Source organism: Petaurus breviceps, unplaced genomic scaffold (assembly GCF_028583685.1).
Source record: "Petaurus breviceps papuanus isolate PSGF00001 unplaced genomic scaffold, PetGlider_PUasm1.0 91133, whole genome shotgun sequence".
Classification (NCBI taxonomy): Eukaryota; Metazoa; Chordata; class Mammalia; order Diprotodontia; family Petauridae; genus Petaurus; species Petaurus breviceps.
Window position 1 is genome coordinate 31,904,994 of NW_027187419.1, and position 19,005 is coordinate 31,923,998.

Here is a 19,005-nt window from a genome sequence, read left to right on the forward strand (position 1 = left end):
AGGATTACAAAGGAAACCAATTATATTGAGATAATTGTCAGAATGTTGAAAAAAGTTCACAGACTCTAGGTTCAGACTCTAGGTTAAGAACCCCTAATCTATATCTTCCTCGGATTTTTAGTAATAAGTGTATTCAGACCTTACCCTTCCCCCCAAAAAAAAACCCCTAATAAGAACTACAAACAACAAAACTCTTTAATAAGAGACCTCTGGCAATAGCATCCAAATGTAAGTCAGTTTGTATTTAACACACACAATGCAGAATACAGCCTAGGTATTGTTTAATATACTAAAGAAAAAGACATAGTCATTGACCTTGAGCACCTTATAGTTTTGTTGGGAAAGATATATGAAAAAGATCAAAGAAACTTAGTATAAATAGTGAGAAGAGTACTAACTTTGGAGTCAGAGGGCCTTCATTCAATCCTAGTTTCACCTCTTCCTCCTGTGTAATCTTGGGGAAGTCATTTGACTGCTTTTGGTCATAGTTTCTTCAGCTGTCAAATAATAGACATCTAAAGCCCATGTAGCCCATATGGGTCCTTTTGTACAAATGTATAAAACTTATTTATAGCATCTCTTTTTAGAATTTGCAGAGAACTGGCAACTGGTTCCAACCTATTGGGGAATTACTAAACAAATTATGGTATATGAGTGCAATGGAATATTATTGTACCATAAGAAATGATGAAATAATGGTTTCAGAGAAACCTGGGAAGACCTTTATGAAACAATACATGTGAAATGAAGTAAAATAGGACAAGGAAAACAATTTGCATAATGTCAACAACATTAAAAAAAAACAAATTTAAAAGATTTGAGAACTTTGACCAGTGCAATGACTAACCATGATTCCAGAGAACTGAGATGCTCATACTATCCATCTCTTGACAGATAAACTCAGGATGCCAAATAATACATAATTTCCAGACACAGCCAATGTGGGCATTGGTTTTGCTCGAATTTGCAAGGATTATTACAAGGACTTTGTTTTTCTTTTTTCTAATGATGGTGGAAGAAGCAGGGCAAGAGGAATGAGGTAGCCAAAAAAGAAAGAAAAGAGACATAGGAAAGGAGAAAAGATGAAAACAGGACAGAGATATCTTTAGAAAATTCAGAGAAGAAAGCAGAGTAAAGGCCATAAAAAAGTATAAATAAGCAGGAGAGTTTTGAAAACTATAGGTTGAATTCATAAACTTGAAAAGCAAGGAATGTCTACATAATAGATATCTAGAATTTCACTTGTAATGTTCTTTTTCTCTACTGCTATGTGTGTGAGAATAACAATTTCATTTGGTGTTTAAGTTCTGAATAAAATATTTCTAAATCATTAATGATGAGCAGAAATATGAAGAAATGCATTTTTCGTACTTTTTATTCACTTATCAGTTACTATTTTGATTGTACTTAGACTTTCAAGTATATATATATTGTGCAGTCTCAGCTTGATGGACGAGATAATTTCATATTTTTTTTACCATGGTAATTACACAGAAAGAATCATTATCTCTGCAAACAGTAAGCTAAAAATATTTAAGGAATACAAATCTTGTTTTGATACAGTTATATGCCTTAGAAGCTGTATTTTAGAATGATATAAATTTTGTTTCCTCAACAGTATCGCTGGGAGAAGAAAATAAAATTAATCAAGTAGGAAAAAGGAAATCAGTAGGATGATTATTGAGTTGAATAAAACTGCACTTCATTTCGTAGTTTTTCTTAATTTTTATATATTACATGTAATTTCTCATTGAAATTTAGCATTTCCTTCCATTTTAGAATTTTTTTCCCTGAATTTCTTTTTTTTTTTAATTTTTAAAAATTAAAAAAAAAATTTTTTTACTTTTTGGAGGGCAGTTGGGGTTAAGTGACTTGCCCAAGGTCACATGGCTAGGTTTTTTTTGTGTGTATGTGTTAAGTGTCTGAGGCTGGATCTGAACTCAGGTTTTCCTGACTCCTGACTCACTGTGCCACCTGGCCGCACCCATTTAGTAGTTTTTTAAGCGTGAATTGAAATTGAGCGATGATCATCTTAAAGGCTTTCTATGGCTATGTATATCTTTTGTGGTGATGTCCACTAACAACAAAAATTACATTACTGCCTTACAGCATTAATATTTTATTAATATTATGTCTTTTTAGATGTTTTAGGCCTTCTGGCCTTCTTATAAAAATATTAAGAATATTTTTTCTTTTAGTCTCCATATTCTCTAAAAATATAGGAATACTTACCTTTGTTCCTAATGAAATGGTTTCTTTAGCCAATGTGATCTACAGAACCCTGTGCTTCAAGTGATAGGATTGCTGACTTCTCTGGAACGTTGGGTGGTGATGACTATCTACATTGTGAGAATACAGTGTACTAGATACTTTTCAGAACATAGTGCCTAGTGCCCGTAGGCAGAAAGATTAGATTTTCAGTAACCATGACATTTTGGAGGAATTGTCAGAAACAAACTGAATTAAATTAAGAATGGAAACAGGGGAGCCAGAGCTAAGATGGCAGAACGTAAGCAGGTGCTTACCTGAACTCTTTGGTAAATTCCGTCACTGGCCTTGTATCAGCAATGCCATATTCACAATGCCTATGGAAATTACAAATATGCTGATATAATTATCCATCACAAAATACATCATGCTTGCCATATGGGGGAATAAGCTAGAAAATTTATTAAAATACCAAAAGACTGAGTCCCAAAACCAGAAAGTGAAAGCCCTCAGAGTAGTTATGACATTGGCACAGGTAGATAAAGTAGAAAGCACCCACATTCTCAAGCCTTTAAAACAGAACAGGCTACCTCAGGCAAAGGTCCTCCTCTCCCCACTCACTGTCCAAGAAGCATGCTCCCAGCAGCTCCGGCCCTTGGCAGTCCTCAGCAGGAGTCCTTAGCAGAAATTCTGGCTGACTCAAAAAGGGCTTCACGCTGCCGCTGCCTCTGCTGCTGCCCCTGCCGTCGCCACCACTGCTAGCCACCGCAGGAACTCTAGCTTGGCTTCCGCTTCCTCTTGCTCCACCCCTTCCTGCTATGTCAGCAAATCCCATAACCCTTACAGACCTCTAAAACAGATTTTAGAGTGACAGAGCATGGCAGATTTCCAGTCCAGGAAAGTGCCCACATAGGACTGGGCAGGGGGAGTGCAGAGCATGCAGGGGCTGCACCAGCACACACCTGAGAGCAGACCACAGCAGAGTGAGAGTCAGCCTCTGACAGCAGATCCACCCACCACAAGGACAACTCATAGACATCTCACTGCAGAACAGAGGATCAGTCGGAGCTAGGAAAGAGAAAATACAGGTCCTGCAGCAGCAGCAACAGCTTCTCCTGGGACTATCAGGACACAACCTGGATGTTTAAAAATCACCTACTTGAACAAGTCAGGAAATAGGCAATCACAATGGGCAAGAAGGAAGCTGGGAAAACAAAAACAAGATCTATTCAATCCTTTTATAGTGAGCAAGAGCAACCACATTCAGAGGACAACATTGACTCTATACTCACACCTGAGACCACATAAATAAATATGAACTGGTCTCAAGCTCAAAAAGCATTCTCAGAAGGGCTCAAGGAATATTTTAAAAGCCAAATCAGAGAGACAGAAGATAAATTGACCAATTCTTTTAAAATTACATTGACCAAAATGGAAAAAAAATTTCACTTAAGAAAACAAATCCTTACGAAGTAAAATTTGTGAACTGGGACGGGAGGTTCAAAATCTAACTGGAGAAAATACCTCCCTAAAAATGACGTCTGAACATAAGGAAATGGAGCTTCAAAAAATAACTCACTTAAAATTAGAATCAGTCAAATCAAAGCTAATGACTCTTGACACATCAAGAATCAGTCAAACAAAACATAAAGATTGAAAAATTAGAAGGAAGTATAAAATATCTCATTGGAAAAACAACTGACCTGGAGAACAGATCCAGGAGAGATAATCAAAGAATTATTGGTCTACTGGAAAGCCGTGATGAAAAAAAACAGCCTGGACAACATTCTCTAAGAGTTGGTCAAAGAAAACTGTCCTGAGGTCCTAGAATCAGAGGGTAAAATAGTTATTGAAAGAGTTCACCAGACTCCTCCTGAAAGAGATCCCAAATTGAAAACTCCAAGAAATACAGTACCCAAATTCCAGAATTATAAGGTCGAGGAGAAAATATTGCAAGCAGCCAGAAAGAAACAATTCAAATATCGTGGAACTACAGTCAGGATTACAGAGGACCTAGAAAATTCTACAAGAAAAAATTGGAGGGATTGGAATTTGATATTTCATAAGGCAAAACAGCTTAGGCTGCAGCCAAGGATCAACTACCCAGCAAAACTGAACATAATCTTTCAGGCAAGGAGATGGTCATTTAATGAAATAAAGGACTTCCAGACTTTCCTGATGAAAAAGCCTGAACACAATGGAAAATTTGATCTTAGATCAGAGGACCTTAAGAAGCAAATAAGAGAAGTGGAGGAAAAATTGGGAAGAGAAATGAGAATGATGCAAGAAAATTATGAAATGAGAGTCAACAGACTGACTGAGGAAAATAACACCTTAAAAAAAAAAGTAACTCAAATAGCAAAAGAGGCTCTAAAAGGCAATGAGGAGAAGTATGTCTTAAAAAGCCGAATTTGCTAGATGGAAAAAGCATCTCAAAAACTCACTGAGGAGAATAATTCCTTCAGAATTAGATTGGAGCAAATGGAAGCTAATGACGTTATGAGAAATCAAGATGCTATTAAACAGATCCAAACAAATGAAAGAATAGAAGGCAATATGAAATATTTCCTTGGAAAAATCCAATGACCTGGAAAATAGATCCAGGAGAGATAATTTAAAAATTATTGGACTACCTGAAAGCCATGATCGAAGTAAGAACATAGAAATCATCCTCCAAGAAATTCTCAAGGAAAACTGCCCTGATATTTTAGAGCCAGAGGGCAAAATAGAGGCTAAAAGAATCCACTGATCAACTGAAAAAGATCCCCAAAATAAAACTCCTAGGAATATTATAGCCAGGTTCCAGAATTCCCAGCTCAAGAAGAGAATATTACAAGCATCCAGGAAGAAATAATTTGAATATTGTGGAAACACAATCAGGATAACACAGGGTCTGGCAGCTTCTACACTGAGGGATCGAAGGGCTTGGAATGATATTCCGGAGGTCAAAGGAGCTGGGATTAAAACCAAGAATCATCTACCCAGCAAAACTGAGTATCATGTTTCAGGGGAAAATATGGTCATTCAGTGGAATGGAGGACTTTAAAGCATTCTTGATGAAAAAACCAGAGTTGAATAGAAAATTTGACATTCAGATACAAGAAGCAAGAGAAGCATGAGAAGGTAAACAGGGAAAAGAAATCATAAGGAACTTATCAAAGTTGAACTATTTACATTCTTACATGTAAAAACGATAATTGTAACTGATGAAACTTTTCTCAGTATGAGAATAATTGAAGGGAATGGAAATGTGTGTGTGTGTATGTCCGTATAGGAGGGTATATGGGCATATGAATACATATATGAATGAGTATATGTTTACAGGTGTACATAGATAGAGGGCGCAGGACCAATTTAATAGGAAGTGATGATACTTCAAAGGATCAATTAAGAGGTGAGAGAGGAATATAATGAGAGGAGATGGGGAGAGACAGAATGGGGTAAACTATCTCATATAGAAGAGGCACGGGAAAATAGTTACAATGGAGGGGAAGAATAGGAAGGCAAAAGGGAATGGGTCAATCTTATTCTCCTTGAATTTGGCTTGGGGAGGGAAAGAAATACATACTAAATAGGGTATTTCACCCTATAGGAGAGTAGGGGGAAAGGGGATACAAGGGGGGATGATGGAAGGGAGGTCAGGCTCTGGGGAAGGGAAGTTGGAAACACCCACTTTTGAAAAGGGACAGGATCAAAGAGAATAGAACAAGTGGGAGATGGGATAGGAGGGAGGGAAATATAGTCAGTCTTTTGCAATATATCTACTATGTTAATGTGTTGCATTAGCTACACATGTTCAACCTATACTGAACTGCTTATCTTCCCAGTAAGGGTGGTTGACAAGGGAGGAAGGGAATGAATCTGGAATTCAAAGTTTTAAAATCAAATGTTTAAAATATATATATATATATATAATATACTATTATTAATACTGATTTACATGTAATTGGGAAAATAAGATATACAGGCACTGGGGCACAGAGATGTACCATCTCCTACTGGAAAATTCGAAGGGGGTATGGGAGAGAGCAGATTGGAGGAGGGGATATCCTGTGAGACTGCTATTTTGGGGCAGTGGGTAGGGGAAAAAATTTGTAACTCAAAATCTAGCGGAAATTAATGATGTAAATGAGAAGTTAATAAAGCATTTGAAAAAGGTCCTTTTAGAACTGATTCTTCTCTGTCTACCTCCTCTACCCCCACTTTTCCAAAGTCTTCATTAGTGGAATATTACATGGAGCAGTGAAAGAGATGTGTGTGTGTGTGTGTGTATATATACACATATATATGTGTGTATATATACGTGTGTGTATGTATATGTGTGTATATACACACATTTTTTAGAGTGATTACTTACAATTGGTTGTGTTATGTCTTTGAGGAGAGTACAATAGCCAGAAAATTGGATACAAGAAAACTTCCAAAAGTTTAATATGAAAATTCAAATAGACCTTCTTTAGAAATAGGTTTGACATTCATACTTCTATTGCTTTGGGGTTCTCCTGTCCAGTTCTTGTTTGATGATTTCTTTAGATTTCTTGTTCAATTAGTAAACAATCAGAGAGTATTTATGAGATTACAATGCAATAAGTTAAACAATTCTGTATGATATGTGTCAGCAAGCTAAGGTGAAAGTTCAATTAAGAGAGCTCAAAGACATAGGCATGAGAGCCCAAGATTGCAGTGGAGATGATAGAATGTTGGAGGTTGGAGTATAGGCACTATGGTGAAGAGCTGCCTGAAAAATAGTGTGGAAGGCTAGTTCCAGGCAAATTAACATGAAAGCTCATGCATAAATAAACCCTAATTAACCCAGTTTTAAGTGTGATAAAACTGGACAAAGAGAGGTAAAATAGATTGCCCAGTGTCCAAACAGCAAATTATTTTGCTTATTTATGTAGCTTAATGCTCTCAGGTTCTCATCGAAATTTCTATTCCTACTGTTAAATTGGATCCCCAGAACTTGACTGCTAGGTCTCTTTGGGGTTTCAGGAATACTGCTGAGGGGAAATGTCTTTCTAATACTCTAGTTTACAAACCCCTGTAGTTCACTTCCCACCATAATTATTAAGAATCAGTTTAATCTACTACTACTAGATCTGTATCCCAAAGAGATCATTAAAAAAGGGAAAAGGACCCACTTGCCCTTTTCTTTTTTTTTTTTTGCTTTTTGGAGGGGGAAGGCAGGGTAATCGGGGCTAAGTGACTTGCCCAAGGTTACACAGCTAGTAAGTGTGATCAAGTGTGTGAGGTCTGATTTGAACTTAGGTCCTCCTGACTCCAGGGCTGGTACTCGATTCACTGCACCACCCAGCCGCCCCTCACATGTCCTTTTGTACAAAAATGTACAAAAATAATTATAGCAGCCCTTTTAGTGGTGGCAAAGAGTTGGAAATTGTGGAGATGCCCATTGTTTGGGGAGTGTTTGAACAAATTGTGGTATATGAATGTAATGGAATGCTGTCGTTCTATAAGAAATGATGAGAGCAAGTGGATTTCAGAAAAACTTGGAAAGACTTATATGAACTGATGCTGAGTGAAGTGAGCGTAACCAGGAGAGCATTGTACACAGTAACAGCAACGTTGTGCATTGATCAACTATGATAGACTTAGCTCTTCTCAGCAATGTGATGATTTTAGACAATTCCAAAAGACTCATGATGGAAAATGCTATCTACATTCAGAGAAAGAACTATGGAGTTTGAATGCAGATCGAAGCAAATTTTTTCACTTTTTGTTTGTTTTTTCTTCTCGTGGTTTTCGCCTTTTGTTCTGATTCTTCTTTCACAACATAACTCATGTGGAAATATGTTTAACATGATTGTACACATGTAACCTATATAAGATTGCTTGCTGTCTTTGGGATGGAGGGAAGGGAGGAAGGGAGAGAGAGAAATTTGTAACTAAAAATCTTACGAAAATGAATGTAGTTGGAAAAAATACTATTACATGTGAAAAAATAAAAGAAAAAAGGGGAGAAAATGAATCAATTTAGTCAGCCAACTTTAGTAGTTTTTAGAGTTTTTAGTTTTTAGAGGTACAGTTAGAACAGTTGGTACAAAATAGCCCCCTCCACCACCCCTGCCATACTCACACACCAGTACATATAGAAACAAGAGGAAAGTGAGCTCAAGCTTAGAGAACACATGTGGTAAAGGAATAATTCACAGCTCTTGGTTGCTGGGAGTTCTTTTCTCCCCTTTATGAGGTGTTCAATAAGTTCCTTTAGACGTGATGTAACTTCTTTGCTGTATTCTTTGTGGATATGTGGATCTGCATTCATCTTATCTTTTGCTCCTGATGAATTTATAACTGTCAGTGCTGCTAGGATGTGGATGGGAAGATGGGAAGGCCTTTAGACCTCTGAAGTTCATGAGGTGCTCTTCCTTTCATTGGGGAAGGGAAAGGAGATTAAGACAAGGCAAAGGTGCTCTTTTACACCGAAATGACTTGGAGTGGCAGGGTGGCGTGGAGAATTAACCTGGAATGCTGTTTCCACTTTTTCCACTCATTGGAATCTCCATCTCCACCAGATGCTAGAATAACTTGGGTTCTGAACTGATCTTCAAATTCTTAGACCATTCACAAGACATGACCAACTTTCCTTAGCAATCTGCATGCTATTCCTGTGAACATTACTAACTTTTGATTGATTGGTTAATTGGTTGAGACTTTCACAATTAAGGCAGGGTATCTTATCATTTACTTTAAGTGTGATGGGTAACTTGATTTGCTCAACTAACCCCATTCTTACAGATATTTTGAGATTTTATTAATTACTTTTAACCTAGTAGACTCATTCCAACAAATAAACAACTCCCATTCTACCCCAAAGTATGTTCCCTACAAGAGGTAAGCAAAACTACTTAAAAAAATTGGTTGCAACGGATAGTACTTGCCACTTTCTATTTTGGGGGGCATAATATTTGTTAACAAAAAGGAAGGATGTGTCCTTTAACTTGAATAAACTGGTTTCTGGTTTTGTTTGTTTGTTTTTTTTTAAGTTTTATTTGACCTGAACAATTTGGAAAATTACTAAAAGAAACAGAATTAGAATTTAAGTTTCCTAATGTTCATATAAAGCTCACAAATGTTTACTCTTTTGCTAAAATACTTTGGTTTTGTTCCATAGATATGGAAGTAATGAAGCCTTTGATAGATGAACAAAATTTAGATGGCACATCTGATGAGGAGCATGAACATGAGCTATTGCCTGTTCAGAAACATTACCAAATTGATGGTCAAGATGGCATTTCGTAAGTACACTATTTTAAAGAACTTTCTTTGTATTTTACTTGCTGTTTTTTTCTTTTTATACTTTTAAACTGATTTACAGAATTCTTTAAATAGAATTGGTGGTTGAGCAGATCATAGCAGTTACATTTGTTTTAGGAAGGTGATTGAAATATCTTAAAATCTACTGTAAATTTGTGCCATTTTTATCGAAAAATTTGATTTTTGCCTCATCATATAAATCTACAAAACATGCAGAAATGATCAAAACATATATCCTGAAAACATTTTAGCAAAATAGCATAAAAGTGAATTTGACTTACACTTTTGTAATTTACTGTTTGTTAAAAAAAAAAAAGAAAGGTATATTTTAACTTTAACAAGTTTGTACTGAGTTCATTGTAGTTGACCCACAGTTTTGTTTCAGTTTAATGTTGTCCTTTTATATGTAGATTAATTGGTGTATATATTTTTTGGATCTCTTTTTTTTTCACTCTGCATTATTTCATGAGTCCCACATTTATTTGAATTTTAAATTCTTTATCCTCATCATTTTTTACCTGCCACAATTTAAATCATTAACCTAGTCTTTTTTCTAACTTTTTTGTTACAAATTAATTAAACTGTACAATTATTTTTAAAAAATCATTGTTGCTAAAAGTTTTAATTTCTGTGATTTTCCTTATGCTTGGTAATATTTATCCTTTTTGGTTAAGAGAATAAACTCTCTTTTTTCCTGGCATCCCCTGCCTTTCTTTCACATATGGGTTGTACCTTCTCTGTTATCTTCCTATTACACTGATCCTGGAACATTTCTTACTCTTGCTACTTCCACATTCCGCCTTTGCCTCTATCACTTAGCATCCTCTCCTTCTCTGAAGTTCACTCTTTCACCACATATAGATCATGGTGGCTACTGTCTATTCCAGATCTTTGGTTATTCTCAAATAGCATTTACTGATCTCCCCTCCCCCTTTCTTTAGGAGTTTAATACTTGACTAATAGTCTTCTTCTCTTAGGGAACTTCAGTATTCACATTGATGTTTCTTCAAACCCCACAGTACCCCACTTCTTCAGTCTCCTCAGTTCCCATTAACTACTCTTTCACTCCACCTTAACCACATACAGGGATTGTAATACCCTGAATTTGACTATTACCTACCTGTAGTCTACTTTGCATCTACTGGGTTCATTACAGATTTATGTAATCTAATCTTAACAGGGTCCTTATTAAAACAAGACTATTCTTTTTTTCCTCCTTAAACTATTCCCTCTATCTTTCCCTATGAAAGCTATTCTAAACCTCTGCTCTTCTCGAGCCTCCCCCACATCATTCCTCCCGCCCTTTCTTGATAATTTTTTGTTGTTGTTTTCCCTTCTCTCTCACTCTTCATGACCCCATTTGGGGTTTTCTCAGCAAAGATACTGGAGTGATTTGCCACTTCCTTCACCAGCTCATTTTGTAGATGAGGAAGCTCAGGTAAATAGGGTTGCCTGTGATTACAGTTATTATTATCTGAGGCCAGATTTGAACTCAGGAAGATGGGTCTTCTTGATTCCCGGCCCAGCAAGCACTGGATCCATTGCCCCACCTACATGCTCCCCTGATAATATTATCTTTTATTAAAGAGAGAAAATTAAGACCATTTGCTTTGAGTTCCTTCCTTTTCTAATTATCTCCAAGGTCTTTTGTCATTATATACTATTCTCGACTCTTTTCCTCTAGTCTCTGAAAAAATGTTGCCCATCTCCTTCTCCAAGCCAACTTCTCTGCTATCCTCTCTTGTCTTCTACAGAGGGTTGCCTCCTCAATCAAAACACCCCTTCAGTCTTCACTTTATCTATATCTACTGGTTCTTTCCCTACTTCCTTAAAATATTTGCAAATTTCCCTTGACTTTCAAAAAGAAAAATAAACAAACAAACCCTCCCTTCTAGCTAACATTCTAAATCTATTAACTTTTTTTTTTTTTTTGCCTTTTGGAGGGCAGTTGGGGTTAAGTAATTTGCCCAAGGTTACAGGGCTAGTTTTTTTTTTTGTGTGTGTGTGGGTGTTAAGTGTCTGAGGCCAGAACCAAACTCAGGTCCTCCTGACTCACTGCACCACCTAGCCGCCCCTTAATCTATTACCTTTCTTAACCAAACACAAAAAATGTCAGTACTTGTTTTCTCCACTTCCATTCATCTCACACCTGTAATCTGGCTTCTTACTGCATCATTTAAGCAATTGATTTTTGATATCTTAATTGCCAAACTGATGCCCTTTACTCAGTCTGCATCCTTTTTGACTTCTTTGTTGTATTTGCTATTATTGACTAGTAAGCAAATACGTATTTTAGATATTTTCACCTGTCTGGGTTTTTCTGAACTGTTTTCTCTTGGTTCTTTTTATACCTCCCTGATAACTCTTTCTATTTCTTCTTTGCTTGGCTCATCATACATATGCTGCCCTCCCACTGTTGCTGTGTACCCCAAGACTCTTGGATCATTTTCTCTTCCTCTTTGTATTCTTTTTTTGCTAACTTTTTGGCTTCTATGACTTTAATTATCATGATGCACATGACTCCCAGTTGTATATATCCAGCCCCAGGTTCTCTCCTCATTTCCAGGTCCACATCACTAACTGCCTATTAGACATTTCATATTAAATCCTCTGGACTTATTTCAAATATAACATGGACAAAACAGAAAAATCATTATCTTTCTCTCCTAACTCTCCCTTTGTAGAATAATACTATTTTAGTTAAAGGTACCACCATTCTTCCAGTCTGTCAGGTTTGTTACCCTGATGTATTAAAATTAATTATCTGAAATAAAAAAGAAACTGAGGACAAAGTCACTGAGCATCTATGATTTAATTTGCAAAGCCAGCATTTGCATGTCAAATCAGGTCACTTGACTCTTCCAGGGTTAGAGACTCAGGGATTTACAGAACTGATTTTTATAACAAAAAAGGGAAATTTTAAAAATTACAAAAAATTTGTTTTGAACATAATTCAAGTTACACTTTCTTAATTTTACCCCACAAATCTTTGTTTTGCTTATATTGTATTTTGAAACCACAGATATATTTTAACAGGTCCCCAGTTGATCAACTGACATGACTTCTCAGTTTCTACAAAGGGGAACTTGTTTCAGAGGATCCAGGAGAAAAAGGGAACTGGCATTGGGAAAGAGGAACTTGTTACTTTGCTAAACTAGTGATCATCCCCATTCACCCAGTTGTCAGAAGGGGAACTTTAACTTTTGGAGATTAGATTCCTTAACTTATACTTACTGGAACTTAACCTTTGGTCAACCCCTATTTCTGCTAGAATTGGAAATTTAGCCTTTTAAAAAACCTTATAATCTTATGATTATTTTATTCTTCTAAATTATTTGCTACTAAATGATAAAGTATTATCAATCTGTCTATTCACTAAATCTATAAGTAACCTAGACTTAAGAGACTGTCTATGTTAGCCTGACTTAGCTGTTAGGACTAGCTTTTCCTAAAGAAAGGAGTTTAATCCTATAATCAAACTAAAAATAAATCAGATTAATCAATATTAATTGATTTCCTTTTCAGGTATCACCCTTGACTTCCAACTCTCCTTTTCCTTACATATCCAATCAGTTGTTGCTTCTTCCTTAACAATATCTCTCATATCCAACTCCTCTCTATTCACAAAAGTCATCACCTTAGTTCAGACCCTCATTTCCTCTCAACTGGACTATTTCAGTAGCTTCCTAATTGATCTCTCTGGCACATAGTATGTGAAATATGAAACTATAGTTTTTTCATTTTTGTTCTTTGTATCCCCAGTGCCTAGTACAAGTCACAGGTGCTGACACATAGTAGGTTCTTATGTACTCATTGGTTGATTAATTGGTTGACTGGAAACGTTTCTTTGAAATAGTCTCAGGACAGTTCCACACAGGGAAAATTTGCTCAGACTAATATCTCTGTTGCAACTATTCTTTCAGCTTTTTTATTTACCTATTTTTTTTTGCTATAATCCTCTAAAGACAATCATATATCAAGTATGTTTAATATAGAGAAAAAGCAAATAATGTTCAGTAGCCTGAGCATACACTTCTTTAAAGCCTTTTGTAAATTGAAGTACTATATCTTCCTCTTGTAGATATCTTTAAAACATATAGAATAACAGTGTTATGCCATAGGAAAATAATATTAGTTTAAAAGCAGAAAGATTTTAAAAAACTAAAACAAAATTTGGAAGTAGTTGAAATATTACTTGGGATAAACAATATGTTGGAAAGCTGGTAATGCCATGGTAATAAAAGAAAAATTTCAGATTCAAGACTAGTCAGGGAGTGGTTCTTTTAATTTTACTTGTTCTTAGAGTGGTTGTATTCCAAAAACCACAATCTAAATTATCAGTACTATTGTTTATATTGTCCATGCTATTTTTGTATTTCATTAACTTTTTTAAGCTAGCTTATACATAGAAAAAAGATGATACCTTATTTTTCATTCTGAGATTTTTACTTTTGTTACAAATATTACTTGGGGTTATTTCTGTCTCCCATTAAAATCAAGGATAATGTCAGAACAAGGCTTAATGATTTTAAAATTAATTATGTTCTGAAGCAGCTGGGTGGCATAAAGGACAGAGTGCTAGACTTGGAGTAAGAAAATGTGGATTTTTATCTTTTTTTTTTTTTGGAGGGGGGAAGGCAGAGCAATTGGGGTTAAGTAACTTGCCCAGGGTCACATGGCTAGTTTTTGTGTTAAGTGTCTGAGGCCAGATTTGAACTCAGGTCCTCCTGAATCCAGGGCCAGTGCTCTATTCACTTCGCCATCTAGCCACCTCTATATCTTGCCTTAGACATTTACTATCTGTGTGACCCTGAGTAAAGCACTAATGTTTCTTATACTCAGTTTCTATATTTGTAAAATGGGTATAATAACAGCCCATACTTTACACAGTTGTGAGAAGCAAATGAGATTATGTATGTGAAGTCATTTGCAACATGGAAGTGTTTACATCTTGATTGTTGGAGATCCCCCCCTCCCAAAAGAAGGGGAGAGGGGCAACTGGTGCAGTGGATAGAGCACCACCTCTGGAGTCAGGAGGATCTAAGTTCAAATGTGACCTCAGAAACTTACTAGCTGTGTGAGCAAGTCACTTAACCTTGATTGACTCTCCCACCCCATCTCACCCCTGCCCAAAAAAAAAAAAGATTCTGTGATCTATTACCTTTTTAAAAATTTGAATATTTAAATCTTATAATTTTCACTTTTCAGATTTATACAAACCCTTATGCACCTGCTTAAAGGAAATATTGGTACTGGCCTTCTAGGACTCCCACTGGCAATAAAAAATGCTGGCATTGTGGTAAGACCTTTTTTGTAGTGGCAAGTTAAGATACGTGGAATGATCTAACAAAAAAAATTGTCAAAGAATAACATCTAGGCTAGTAAAATCAGATGCTTTTGGTCAAATGCATTTTGATCAGTTAAAAGTCAGTTTTAATACAGTGTATTTCAATAAAATTATTGCAGCTATAAATAATAATGCATAAACAAGCTGTGAAAATAAGTAGTTTTTAATATTTCTTCGTCATTTTATGTTTACTTATGATAGTATAGTGCCTTGCATAAAGCAGACAATATTTGTTGAACTGAACTAAAATTAACACTAAAATGTTTAAAATAATGATAAGTTTTCAAAGAATGCTTGTAATGCAGTTTAGGTTTCATAAGGCTAAACAGTCTGCCGATCATTTTTGGTAGTCACTATTGATCTGTAGTTGGCATGGTAGACATATACCTTGTTTGTGCTGCTAACATTGGAACAATCAAATCATGAAAACTAGTACACATTATTGGGAAATATATACCAATAGTCTTTTGTCACCTGTTGCTATTGCAAGTAACATATAAAAGAGATGTGAGCATTCCATTAGACCAAAGGTGGGAAACCTATAGCCTCAAGGCCACATGTGGCCTTCTAGATCCTTGGCTGTGTTTTTTTGATTGAGTCCAAGTTTTACAGAACAAATCCTTTTTTTATTAAAGGGATTTATCCTGTGAAGTTTGGAATCAGTCAAACAGCTGCACATGTGGCCTCGAGGTCTCAGGTTCCCCACCTTTGCATTAGACATAGTATTTGTACTAAGAAACAAATTACCTGAAATCATGATTCTGATGCTGTGTATGAATTGTGACTTAGGCCTGAGAAAGTTTCAAATTCTGAATATCGATAGACTCTGTCTTGTTTTGTGTGAAATTTGTGGCTCCTTGTAATTTCTGTTAATTGAATTGGAACCATAGGGGATAAGCCTTGCCTACATGTACTTCAGGCAGAGTTGACATGTCAGGAAAGACCTCACTAATCTGTTTATGGGCTATAGTTCAATAAGGTAGTGAATTACTCTCCCTCAGATAATTATCTCCTAACCTCACAGATAACCTGTTATAGATTGCTCCATATTCTTGGCTCTGTTGTATAGAACCCAAGAGTCTCAACTGGGTCATTGACCTTTTTCAAGGAAAAAGAAGAGGGTACAATAATAATAGGACAGCTAGATGGCACAATGGATGGAGTACCGGGCCTGGAGTCAGGAAGATGCCTCTTCCTGAGTTCAAACCCAGCCTCAGATACTTACTAGTTGTGTGACCCTGGACAAGCCATTTAACCCTGTTTGTCTCATCTGTAAAATGAGCTGGAAAAGGAAGTGGCAAACCACTTTAGTATCTTTGTTAAAAATATCCCCCCAAAAAGGTCATGAATTGAAGAGTCAGACTCGACTGAAGACTGACTAAACAATAATAACATTTTGTATCCAATAAATAAAAAAAGTTATGGTACAGATTATTTGTATTATAAAACTATATATTTTGGAAATTATAAACATGAAGTTTTGTTGCTAAAGAATCATGTTCCACATATGTCAGCCAATGAAAAAGGTTGTGTTCTTTGTAATTTAGCATGTAGCTGAACTCTGCTTATTTTAGGGATATTTTGGGAAAATTACCTATGTATTAGAATAATATTTGCCTTTGTTTATTGATAGCTAAAAAGTATTATGATCTCACTGTACAAGTGATTTGTCTGACATATTAGCCTATTCTAATTTTGAGCAACTTTCATTCTTTTGGTTATATGAATAAATATGAAATTATGAGGATGCTTTGACTATTTTTCAAAAACCCCTCTTTTTTTGAATATTAGGAGATTATATATGATACAGCTCTTTAGTCTGATTTTTTAATATATCTGTTAGAAGAGGAAGTAGAGATAGAGAAATGCCGTCTCAGTTGCTTTGGCATGCATTGCCTTAATAGATCAGTTTGACATAATATTCAGCCCTTTTAAGGTAATTTAGCATGAAAATGATCATACCACAGTGTGGTTCTGTTGGTAGGAGGCTGTGATGTTCTTTAACTTCCTATATGGTTTTAAATACTGGCTATTCCTCCTTTCCTTCTTCCCTGTCTTCCTCCCTCTCTCTTTTCCTTCCTCCCTTCCTTCCCTCTCTCTTTCTTCTTTCATAAAACACCAAACCCAATTCACTCTGAAGCTCATAGGTTTAACCACACACAATAGGTCCTTGCCCAAGTTCCACTTAATGGCTGTATTTTGGACACTCCTCGCTTGGAGTGAATATTGATAGTAACTGTTTCTCTTTGGAACAACAACCCTAAGGGTCCCTTCCAGCTTCATTTTTTTTTTCTAATTAAAGGGGCCATCCCTTGACTCACTTCTTAAAGAGGCCTATTCACTGAATGGGCTTTACTTCACCCTAAATGTGTGTTTGAAAAGGCCTTAGACTAAAAGGGCCAGGGTGTCCCATCACTTTGTGGGTCATCTCCAGTCATCCTGATGAATTTCTGGTCACTGGATCCAGATGCCTCTGGAAGAGAAAGTGAGGCTGCTGATCTTGCACAACGCCCCCTCACTCAAATCAAAGTCAACTGCAAATCATGTCATCATTTCCTTGATGCCATGGGCCTCTTTGAAAACGAAGGACAAACACACAACTTTTTAGCCTAAATCATTTCCATTCCTTTTGTAGATATACTATAGGTTGGGGTAGCTAATGAGAAATGGACTTAAAATATCAGTTAAACATTTTTATGTCTTTGAGTTTATTGTCTCATATGATAAGCTGTTTAATCATTCAGCTAAACAAATATTTATTAAAATATTTATCTCATTGCTTATAAAGCAACTTATATTTGTTTAAAGTTTCCATATTTAAAAATTATGTTTTGATCTCTTTCTCTTGCAGCTTGGACCAATCAGTCTTGTGTTTATAGGAATTATATCTGTTCACTGTATGCACATGTTGGTACGTTGCAGTCACTTTCTCTGTCAGAGGTAAATGTGAAGTTGCTCAATCTAGTTCACATATTTGTTAAAGAACTTTAGAACCTTCAGGTAGTCTTTTTTTGCTGCTGTATTTTGTAATTAGAAATTATATTTTTATTAGCAAAACAAGTTTTTTGTTTATTTCGTTTGAATAATGTCATCCAGTTTACCACTATTTAGGCATATTCTCCTAAGAAAAATAAATGACTTTTCTTTCTTGCTTAACATGAGAGGCAAGACATAAAAGAAAATAGGAAAGCCTGAATTGAATAATAATCCTTCTGGTTTAGTGGGCTTCATTTGTCAACAATTCTGTTCTGTGTGCCCCATAAGGTCTTGTGGGCCTTATTGTAATAATAATGATAATAATATCAACAAAAATTATGGCTAACATTTATATTAGTGCTTTAAGGTTAGGAAAGTGCTCTATTATAATGGGATTGTGACATAAGTAAACTGTAATGTGCTTCCTAAATGTGTAGTCTCCGTTTTTTTCTTCTTTCTTCATGAGTCAAAAATGTCTAATTTGTAGTGGAGCAAAATATTACACAACTGTTCCCTAAAAGATCTAGACTCTAATGACAACTCTGCTTCTTAATAAATGTGTGACCTTGGGCAAGTCACTTAAACACTGTGTGTTATTTTTCTCATCTGTTAATAAAAAATGAATAATAATGTTATTATAGTTTACTTGCCCACCTCAGAGGGTGGTTCTGAGGCTGATTTTGTAAACTGAACTTCCACTTGGAAGGTTTTAAAGAACACCAGTTTACAAATTGATTGATTTGGATTTTGTATATAATAATTGATGTTAACTTCAGAGATGGAAAATATTTAATGTGTGGAGGATAAACTTGGAATTTATCAATTTGGTTTTAATAGGGATGCGATTTTAACATTTCTATCAATGATTATGAAACAGTAAGTGCATATTAACTATCACATGTGGTACTTCTTAAGGGAGAAGTATTCTTTTCAGAATTTCCCCCAGCTTATTAATTTCTCTTGACTTGGCATGCTAGAAGTAGCCTAGCATAATGAATTGAGAGCTGGATTCAGGGTCAGGAAGATCTGAGTGCAAGTTTACTCCTGATACTTGATCAGTGATTTAACTCTTCAAAAATATTAGTTGCAAAACAATTGTAGACACACAAGAATAAAGATTGTCTCCTCTCCTGTTCTCTACAGAAGTGAAGTCACATCCAACTCCCTCTCCCCCTCAAAATCATTTTATATTGCATTTT

The 19,005-nt window shown here is 35.8% G+C and overlaps 1 protein-coding gene across 1 annotated transcript in view; it reads left to right on the forward strand.

The window, feature by feature from the left end:
• Positions 1-19,005, forward strand: part of SLC36A4 (solute carrier family 36 member 4) — a 77,481-nt gene that overhangs the window by 12,585 nt on the left and 45,891 nt on the right. Inside the window, exons 2-4 of the mRNA XM_069080271.1 lie at positions 9,341-9,464; positions 14,692-14,782; positions 17,682-17,770. Coding sequence (XP_068936372.1) covers positions 9,341-9,464; positions 14,692-14,782; positions 17,682-17,770 — 304 coding nt within the window. The remainder of the gene's footprint in view (positions 1-9,340; positions 9,465-14,691; positions 14,783-17,681; positions 17,771-19,005) is intronic.